The sequence below is a fragment of the Trichogramma pretiosum genome, unplaced genomic scaffold (genome assembly GCF_000599845.2).
Source record: "Trichogramma pretiosum strain Unisexual culture from Peru unplaced genomic scaffold, Tpre_2.0 scaffold61, whole genome shotgun sequence".
Taxonomy (NCBI): domain Eukaryota; kingdom Metazoa; phylum Arthropoda; class Insecta; order Hymenoptera; family Trichogrammatidae; genus Trichogramma; species Trichogramma pretiosum.
Window position 1 is genome coordinate 533924 of NW_019641638.1, and position 11344 is coordinate 545267.

The 11344-nt window shown below is 36.6% G+C and overlaps 1 protein-coding gene across 1 annotated transcript; it reads left to right on the plus strand.

The window, feature by feature from the left end:
* The first annotated feature begins 9030 nt into the window (after nucleotides 1–9030).
* Nucleotides 9031–10903, plus strand: LOC111693779. Its single transcript, XM_023459430.1, has 2 exons — nucleotides 9031–10251; nucleotides 10506–10903. Exons 1-2 carry the CDS (start codon nucleotides 9120–9122, stop codon nucleotides 10520–10522), a joined length of 1149 nt encoding a protein of 382 aa, XP_023315198.1. The 5' UTR covers nucleotides 9031–9119; the 3' UTR covers nucleotides 10523–10903.
* Nucleotides 10904–11344: the final 441 nt, after the last annotated feature.

Below are 11344 nucleotides of genomic sequence, written 5' to 3' on the forward strand. Positions count from 1 at the left end.
TTCGAACTTTTCCCACATAATATACACACACACAAGCCAACGTATACTAATCTGAATCCGAGCGCGCAACTATATACAGGTATACGTGTCTCAAAAAAATAAGGCGCGAGTAAAGGGGTACATAACACATATATATAATATATCTATATCGTATCTATACCTCGTGTGCAATGTATATAAGAGACTAGAGCTTTCTCGCGCACGATTCTCTCTCTCTCGCTATTCGGACTTTCCTACCGCTACGGCTTTTGACATTGTCCTTTCAACGCTCGAGAGAGAGAGAGAGGCTCTCTTCGTGTTTGTGTTGTATAAAGTATATACGTGGGATTTTTCTCGCGGCTCGTCGACGTTTCTGTCCGCACGCAGTGCAGTGCAGTCAGCGGTGCAGGAAAAGTCGAGAGAGAGAGAAGCGCGTCTAATGGGCCGCGCGCGCGGGTGTGAGGTGCCGTTCTCTCTCTCTCACACACATGTGTCTGTCTGTGTGTGCGTAGCACCTGATTATACCCGAGAGTGGCTTTAAGCAGAGTATATATATATGTATATGTATCACGGTTCACCGATCGCATAACGAAGCATTAGAGCTCTAATGGCGCTTCAACGTGTGCTGTGTTTCCAACGCGCGTATATATACACGAGCGTACGGGGCTAATTGATTTTTGTCCAATTTCTTAATGCGAGTATTATTATTTATACATCTCGCTCTCCGATGGCACGAGAGAGAGATACACTTTCGGCAAATACGCACCAAGATACATTATAAACAGGTATATGTAATTATTCATCGGGTTGCGCAAAAAAGGACAAGTTTCGCCCCGCGCGCACGTGTGCATATGATAAATAATAGCCTCGCTACGTAGAAACAATAAATCGCATCAATACACACACACACACATATATATGCATCTGTACGTGTATTATGCGTTATAGTGCAGTGCCGAGTCAAAGTAAAAGAGATAGAGAGAGAAGCGACACACGCGGAATGTACATTATACGATATAGAAAGCTCCGACTCACGCGCGCGCGCGCGGGTGAGTCGCCCATTCGGAGTGCATGTGTGTGTGCGCGCGCGAACCTCCTCTTTTCATTGTTTTGCGCGCGTCGGAGAGTTCGAGAGAGGTGCACCAGCGGTAATATACCCAAGCGACTGTCTACCTGTGTGTATGTGTGTGTGTGTGTGTGCATGGATATGCGTGCCTCGGTACTTTTTCAGTCCCTCGCCCAAGACTGACTCGAGAGAGAGAGAGCTACTCGCGTTAATTATGAGACGGCTTCCGGCGATCTAGATTTCATTCTTAGACTCGACGCACACACACACACACACACACACACACAGGTTGGCGGTGGCGGCGGTATAAGGAGCTTGTGGAAATGATAATAAGTACGCGCGGGTATATGAACGCATGTATAAGAGAGGTGGGTAGATGTGCGCGCGTGACCCCGCTGGTGGTCAGTTCACACGCAAAAAGGAGAGCTGCATTCGGAGCACCGAGCGGTGGCTCCCACACACACAGGCATAGACAGCTGCGCGCGGATAGAGCTCGGCTTGTATCTTTCGCGCTCTCTCTCTCTCACGCGCATCCTTATTTATAAGAAGAAGAAGAAAAAAAAAGGAGAAGAGCTTCCGCGACTCGAGAGAGATACCCACGGACGAGTTATAAATATATAATAATGGTATACGCTACTTTCGTGCAGCTGTGATTTTCTTATGTCGTATTATAGGCATATATCTGTAATGTATCGCACAATTGGGTGGGCACGGGCGCTCTCGTGTTACGCAATCGAATTTATATCAATTGATAAATGCACGAATGTACCGTATGCATGAGCTTTTTTTTGCGCCGCGATGTAACGCGAACGCTTGAATTTTGCGCAATCTCGAGACTCAACCATTCGACTCTACTATACTTGGCCCATGCGCTGCTGCTGCTGCTGCTGCACAACACGCTCAAGTTTCGTTAAAATAAATTGAAGAAAGTAGATTATTCTCTTCCTTATACCCATGTCTTCCCCTTCTTTTTCCCCGCAAACTCGCGCCACTTGACGCTATCGGTCCGAACCTCACGATTCGTGCCGATGCTGCTGCTGCTGCTAATGCAAGGAAGAAGTCGTTCGTGTTTTCACGATGGCTTGTGTGGCAGCGGCATCGGGATATTTATTAGTCTTACATGTTCTTATGTATATAAATACACTTATACACACACACACACACACACACACACACACACACACACACACACACACACACATACGGACGCAAGCCAAGTCTCGGGATGAAAATTTTTACCTTCGGCCTGTACGTAGAGGTACTATATATACAGCACGTTATGGGTCGCTTCGGAAACTTATGGCGGTGATGCTGTCTGGGCCTGTACGGCACGGGTAGGAATACATCTTACACTCTAGTGGTCTGTATAGGTATAGCCGATACCAGAGTGCTGCAACTTCGCCAGGCCTAAAATTTTTACCGTCGAAAGTTTCACCGCCTGTGTTCGGTTGTTTGAATTTTCGTTCATTCAATAAACGAGTCTAATTTATTTAAAACGAGAGAGAAATAGAAACAGAACCAATCATTAGAAGTTTGACATTCGAAATTTCTTTAATATTATGTTTTTGCGAATTGAAATAAATTATCTACTCGTCTCCATCAATGAAACATTTTACATCTGTAATGGCATTTAATAAACAAATTCAATTATTCCTATTTTTTATCATCGAATTCTGCAGAGCTTTATTCAGACTTGATTCTACGAAGTAGGTATTGTCACTGACTAATTCCACCACTAGATGTCATTTTCAAATCCACAAGTGGATAACTGTACTTTTTGTATAAAGTTCTGTACAATATAAATAGGTATAACAAAATTCATATGCTTCATTGTATTTACACATTTATATTCAAGGAATTGGTCTTAATTCAGATCAGACGTAATGAAGACGAACGCTGATTTATGGTTTTTGATAGCATGTCGTACAAGCAGGGCTCTTCAAAAATACTAGTTAACAAAAAAATTGATAATGTGTAATTCTTCAGCAATAAACGTAGCAACATCCATGATCGATTGATAGTGATCTTTGATGATTGATAACCAGTTAAAAATAACTATGAACAGGCTAAACCTCATAACGTAGTAATGAGTGCTTTTTATAATTTGATTAACAATAAGTGTTCTAGATAATATAGTTTTGTGTTAAATGAATTTAATAAAAAATTGATTAACCGATTGGAAGAATTAACTCTACAAACATAGGTTATTACTATAGCTATTACTATACTAATAGCAGCATAATTGTCGTCCGTATAAATAGATAAATAGGTACTTTAATTGTAAACAATATGATCATAGGCAATTTTGACATAATCCCTCGACACAAAGATCATGTTTGTAGTAAAAATAAATTAGTTTGAATGTTGTCTTTCCCGATTAAACAATCAATAATAACACCATAAGATAAAATTTACTAATTCACTTTCTGTAGTACTAAATAGAAGAATTCATAGTTTAATTTAGGCACCAAAATGGATAAAAGTGAAAATAAATCCAAGGAAGTTGTTGTTTCGAACGGAAAACAATACTTTTGTGATATTTGTCAGGAGACATTTACACTAGAATCAAGTATGATAGCACACCGAAACAAAATTCACAACGGAAGAAAAATTTACGCATGTGAAAAGTGCGAAAAAAAATTCGAGTTCCGAAGTCACTTGAGTAGACACCAAATATCAGTACACAAAACCCGCAAAGATTTTGCATGTGACCAGTGCGAGAAGAAATTTGTGAAAAAATCAAGTTTGTTTACGCACCAAAAATTAGTTCATAAAGATCAAGAGCATTTCACATGCAACAAGTGCGAGAGGAAATTTGAAAATAAAACAACATTACTAAAGCACAAAAAAATATTCCACGAAGTATTCAGGAATTACTTGTGTGAAAAGTGCGCCAAGAGATTTGATACCAAACAGAGTTTGCTTTTACATATCACGAGAATCCATGAGGGTCGTAAAGATTTGGCTCGTGTCGAGTGCAGAAATAAATTTACAAAAAAATCACAGTTACACACCCACAAAACGACAGCACGCAAAGTCTTCAAAGATTATTTATGTGACAACTGCGGAAAGAAATTTAGAAAAAAATCGATTTTACTCATGCACATAACAACAGTTCATGAAGGACGTAAGGACTACCCATGCGACAACTGCGAGAAGAAATTTGGACAAAAATCAGATTTGTTCGTACACCAAAAGACAGTACACGAGGGTCGCAAAGATTTCGCATGCGCCAAGTGCGAAAAGAAATTTGGAAGAAAATCGACTTTGCTTATCCACCAGAAGGCAGTACACGATGGTCGCAAAGATTATGCGTGTGACAAGTGCGAGAAGAAATTTGGACACAAATGGCATTTGCTCGATCACCACCAGGCAATTCATGAAGGTCGGAAAGATTTTGCATGCGCCAAGTGTGAAAAGAAATTTGGAAGAAAATCGACTCTGCGTATCCACCAGAAGGCAGTACACGATGGTCGCAAAGATTACGCGTGCGACAATTATGAAAAGAAATTTAGACAAATATCAGATTTTTTCGTACACCAAAAGACAGTACATGAATGTCGTAAAGATTACGCATGCGATAGGTGTGAAAAGAAATTTGGTCAAAAAATTAATTTGATCAGGCACCAAAAGACAGTCCATGAAAATCAAAAAGATTTCGCATGCGACAAGTGCGAGAAAAAATTTGGGCAGCAAAGTAATCTGATCAGACATAAAAAAACAGTGCATACAGGTCGGAAAGATTACGCATGCGACAAGTGCGAGAAAAAATATGGTCAAAAATCGCATTTACTTTTTCACGAAAAGACAGTCCACGAAGGTCGCAAAGATTTTCAATGCGACCAGTGCGAGAATAGATTTGGACGTAAAGAGTATTTACTTGTCCACCAAAAAACTGTCCATGAAAATCGTAAAGATTACGCATGCAACAAGTGTGAAAAGGTATTTGGAAAAAAATCAAATTTGCTTGTACACCAAAAGACCATCCACGAAGGTCGCAAAAATTTCGCATGTGACAGGTGCGAGAAGAAATTTGGACGAAAAGAGCATTTGATCAAACACCAAAAAGCAGTTCATGAAGGTAGCAAAGATTACGCATGCGACAATTGCGAGAAGAAATTTGGACAAAAATCGAATTTACTCAGACACCAAGAAATAGTTCACGAAAGTCGGAAAGGTTACGCATACGACCTAATGTGAGAAAAAATGAAGATTGACAATTCTAAATATGTATAGATTCTAATACAAATATTTTTCTATAATTTTAAGAAAATTTGTGCTGAAATGATTGTGTATTACCCGAATCCCGGACATTCAACTATCTTTCTACGCTGACATTGTGATGATTTCAGATTTCACATACTTTTAATTACTCACCGGAAATGTATTAGCTACTTGGTTCCTGCAGCTATTCATTTTTTATCACGTCTTGTTTGAAACTGTGAAACGTGCACCCTTTTATAGTTGATTATTGCAGGATTTTTGATAAACCTCTCGTATTGGTATGCTGAATAGATCAAATATGTATTAGTGGAAAATTATGATTAGTTCTATGAAAAGCTAACTATTTCTGCTATGAGAGACACGAAAGTTTATACCAAAAACGTTTGTTCCAAAAAACCAAAATAAAATCCATTTAATAATTTAATTTGAACCAAAAAAACGTTTCATCAAAATTAGTAAAAGCTCTCGTAAGTGTTTAATCCTTTTCTTATCAATCCAAAATTTTATATCGAAACTCTTTGCGTGTGCGGTGAATGAAAGTTTGCGTGTGGAGTGGTACTTTTTCTAATCTGCCACTGTTTGCGAATTGAACAAATTTTTTATTTGCACAGATTGGACAAATCTCGACGATCTTTTTTTTTAATAATAATTATAAAAGTGATGTGCTAAAAATAAATGTTTATGAAAAAAAAATATAGCTGATTTATGAATCAGGTTCTTGTGATACATTTTTTGTACGATAATTTTCATACGAGGAAATTTGAGGATAAAAGCAATTTAAGAAGACACCAAAAAATCGTACACAAAAGTGGCTAAGATTGCGACAAGTGCGAGAGAAAATTTGGAAGTCAATCAGATTTTTTACAGTCCACAAAGATCATTTAGATTTGGTAAAACGCCGAAAAACAGACAAGAAAATTCACAAAAACGACCTATCGAAAATTTCTTGAAGTTTGTTAAGATTACGTATGTCAAATACGATTTTTTCTGATAACCGAAAATCTATGTGCATTCGCATTCAATTTCACGTCAAATGATAATCCAGTCTTTGTGAATAATTTGTGTCTCATTCAAATTTCCCGAACTCATTGCCGTCAAATGCTTGGAATAAATTCTCAGAAAATAGCGAAAAAATGAAAAACACCACTTTTTTGACAATTGTAATTATATATAGGAAACTCATATAAATGTTCAAGTAAAAGTTTTAATAAAATTGAAATAAAAAATGTGCTAAATTAATTCAGTCTTTCTTCATATCAACTGTCATTTCATCTATCTCGAAGAAATATACGAATTGAATTGACAATATACACAGTAATGGTTAACAAAAGTCAAAACAATAAAAGTCAGAGCTATACAATTATCTTTTAACAAGTATTTGTAAATTTCCCTATGAAAAATTTACTACTTTCGGCAAACATGATTCAAGCACAAAAAAGTCAAATGATATACAGACAGATCAATAAGGTTCAAAATTTTACAGCCAATGTATGATTATTGGAATTTAGTACATTTTCCAGCGGAAATTTTTTTAAAACAAAGTACATAATAATGTTTTAAACTGTAATAAAAAGTAAAAAAGTGTAAAAAAATTAATGGCTTTAACGTCGCCCCTCAAATACATTGATCATGTTTATAGTGAAAGCAAATCAGTTCGAAAATTGTCTTTCTCAATATAACAAGTCATAACAACAAAAGATAAATTTTACTTGTTTAGTTTCCGTGGTACTAAATAGAAGAATCCATAGTTCAATTTAAGCCCGAAAATGGATAACAGTGAAAAGAAATCAGAGAAAGTTGTCTCTGATTTCTTCTCTCGAAAAGTAATTTAAGTCAACACGAAATTGATGTCTTAGACGATAAAAAATATGTTTGTGATATTTGTCAGAAGGCATTTACAAAAGAGTCGAGCATGAAAACCCTCCGAGACACAATTCACAATAATCATAAAAATTACGCTTGCGACAAGTGCGACAAGAAATTCGTGAAAAAATCTAGGCACAAGAAATTAGTACACAAAAATTGCAACAAAGATTTCACGTGTAACAAGTGCGAGAGGAAATTTGAAAGTAAATTAACTTTACTCAAGCACAAAAAAATATTCCACGAAGTATTCAAAAATTACTTATGTGAAATGTGCGCGAAAAGATTTGATAATAAACATAATTTGCTTCTGCACATAAAGACAATGCATTGCGAAATCAAAGGTCGCAATGATTTCGCATGCGACAAATGCGAGAAGAAATTTGGATATAAATGCTATTTGCTCATTCATCAAAAGACAGTCCACGAAGGTAGCAGAGATTACACATGCGACACGTGCAAGAAAGTGTTTCGATGGAAATCAAATTTGCTTTCACACCAAAAACAATTACACGAAGGTCGAAAAGACCACCCATGCAACAATTGTGAGAAGAAATTCAGATACAAACGGATGTTGCTTGTCCACCAAAAAACATTACACGAAGGTCGCAGAGATTACACATGCGACACGTGCAAGAAAGTGTTTCGATGGGAATCGAGTTTGCTTTTACATCAAACAACATTACACGAAGGTCGGAAAGATTTCGAATGCGACAAGTGCGAGGAGAAATTTGCGCATAAATGTAATTTGCTGTTGCACATAAAAACAGTCCACGAAGGTCGGAAAGATTACGCATGTGACCATTGCGATAAAAAATTTGGAGAAAAAGGACAGCTTAATAGACACCAAAAAACAGTTCATGAAGGTCGCAAAGATTATGCATGTGACAAGTGCGAGCTGAAATTTGGACAAATATCACATTTGCTCACTCACCGCAAGGCAGTCCACGAAGATCGTAAAGATTTTCAATGCGACAAGTGCGAGAAGAGATTTGGACGTAAAGAGTATTTTTTTTTGCAGATGCACCAAGACCTTTGATTGATGGTTTTTTTATGTATCAAAATTTAATAATGTCATCTGACTCAACGATAAAAAATTTTTTTTAAAATATGCAGTAACTCTTCTCAGATATTTTTTTATTTTCTATTTCTATTTGCTTTTTTTGGTATTGTTCGTTTAAAAAATTTAATGAAGCACAATTTTTCGACTGAAATATATTTATTGGTGTAAATTTAATGATGGCATTCGATTCTACTGTAAAAAATACAATATAACATTTACAGAACCAATTATATCTTTATGGCAAAGCTGGCAGCCTATGTAGATGCATTTGCCAAAAAATGTAGTTTCCAAATTTCATCTTTTTAATTCCGTTGGATCCGCCGGGTAAAAGACATTTTTTCAAAAGACACATCCATAATATAGCCCCATGAAAAAGATTCAATCTTGAAAGCCGACGAATATCCGTTTATTCTTATCATCATAAGAAAAAGTAATGCCTCAGATTATGATGAGCAGGAATATTTGTGTCAAATATAATCCTTAACGTGATGTACATGAAGTACATGAATTAACACCTCATAAAATTCATAAATATTTTTCTAAAATAGGATTAATAATTTTTTACAAAAATAACTACTATTCATTTATATGAAAAAAATTTTTTCAAATGATCTTAGAAAATATCAATTAAAATAATAGCTGTTCAATTATTCTCATTTGCTACAATCATTATTATCCTCTTTATTGTTCATTATTACATCAATATTTTCTTTCAATTTTGTCTTTAGTGAAAATTAAGTCGGGAAATATTCAAAACATTCACACCTGAATAATACTTTAGTTCTAATTTTACTTTGTTTACGTTATGATTTCTGAAATGTAATGTGTGCCTAGGGGGACGATCGAGTTGCTTAACGTTCGCTAGCTCATTTAAAATCCTACAGAGTAAGAAGCAACACACGAAATTTTTTGTTCTTGAATAAAATGTCTGCACCAGTTGAAGTTGCCTCGAGTTCATCATCGCAGGAGATGTTTTCGATCGAGTTGGAAGCCAAATTCAGTCTGTGGATATACCAGGATATTACTCCCGAACACAAGGATAGTTTGTGCAAAATCGCTGCCATAGCTGCGGCACGTCATGTCGTAACGAAACAAGGTATGCCAGAAAATCTTGCTAAGTTGCTCGCGTTCGAGTTCTACTCAGGGGCAATGGGCGAGGAGTACAAGCCACGAGAGACAAGGGTCGTTGCAGTCAAAAAAATGACGAACAACTTGGTCCGCGCATTTATCAATAAGAAATCAAGTATAGCCGAATCATCGGTCAATATAGAAATTGGAGTTAGACGATATCAAGTTAAGTACGTAGTGATGATAGACTTTAAACCCATCTTTGTCGGTAACGCAGAGAACATATCGGCGGAAAATCTGCTACATACACCTCATGCAGATTTTTATAAGATTTACGAGGATATGGAGACACCACGTTTAAAAACTCAAGGCGGAATAGTCCTCGACACAGATGTCCAAAAAATGGTAGCTGAGATCGCCAGAATATGTCAACCAGCTCAAGTTGCCCGGACAATAGAGGGGAAATTAGCAGTGACGTTAGACGTAACAATAAAATTGGACGTTGATATTGCAGAAAAAGATAAAGATTTTATTTCTCGAAGAATTGCTCTTATTATCGTAATGCATCTCTCGCATAAGATTCAATCCCAGTGGATAAATTTCAATTTGCATACCGCTTGGGAACTGTTCTTGAAATTACGAAGCACTAATTACGCTGAACCGTGTCGCATGCGGCTGCATTACGAGGTGGACAAGGTGAACATAGATGGATCGAAAACGATCACTTCGCTCTTCAAAGGCCAGTGTTCAATAAGTATGAAAAATAAGTCGCCCCTACTCAATTACAAAGTGAATTATGCATACCAGCCCAATCCGCCTAAAAAATTTAGCGAAGATCTTTTGGCCGGGGAAGTGAAATCTCTCGATGCAGTTCCGCTTGGTTTTCTTACTATAGTCAAGGAAGTTGAACGCAGGAGATATAACTTCGCAGAGAAATCTAATGTCATTTGGCAAAGATTGGCTGATGAGGTCGCAACAGCCTGCCTCCGTAAGTATAATACTCACTCTTTGAAACCTATGACTGGAATTTAAAAGCATTCAATATGGTGTTCCAAGCGTGAGGTCAATTCTGATGCTTGTATCCTACATTGATTTTTAATTACGAAATTGTTCTGATGATCTTTTAATTTTTAAAAAATAGACACAATTGTAACTATTCCAAATCATTAAGATATTAAATAAGAATATTTAATAAATTTAGAGTAATCAAAATTAATAACCCATGTGTATCTTTTTTTACAGCTGCTGAAATGGATTGAAGAAGGCTACAATGTTTGAAATACCATTCATACCATCCAATTTAAAATCAGCTCCTTTCAAAACAATTCATATTTGAAGACATCGGGACTAACTCGTTGAGATTTTGCCATATCCAATGCCTTCCATCCAAAATCAAATATGTCTGATTTAAGAATTAATCTCTCTAATATTTGAAACTTCTTTTATAAGAAACAATATGAGTCAACAGTGTTATAATGTGTAACGTTACATTAGATTGATGGTTTTTTTATGTATCAAAAGGTATCGAACTATTTTCCATTTTTACATTCAGATCAATAATCAAAGATGTACTATTTTAAAGCCTAATCAAGTACTCAATTTTCCAAACGATAATTCATTAAAAAGAATTTAAATAATAAGAGTTTGTTCAATAATTTTACCCTTTGAATAAAATAAATTCATCAGCTAAACCTCTCCAAAAAGAATACATACAAAACGAGTCCAAGGCGCAAGAAGTTGTACATTTACGACATGTTAAGACCCTACAGCACGCTGCATTGTTTTACGTAAGTACGCGTACAACTTTTCATCAAGCCTTCATAAGAAGCACATGATATACTTTTTACCTCATCGCAAACGGCCCGAGTCGAAGATAGGCCCTCTTTTCCTTCAACGCTTGACTTATCTTTACGCAGCGATCACCAATTTTTTTTCTAGCTCGCGCTTATATTCCAAAACTCAATGTCCACATCAAAGTAGAACTCGTATCCGCGCACAAACTTTCGCACGTTATCGTACGTATATTATATATTGCACGATTGTCGTCGCTCGTCAACCCTCCTGCGAGCGATACACTGATA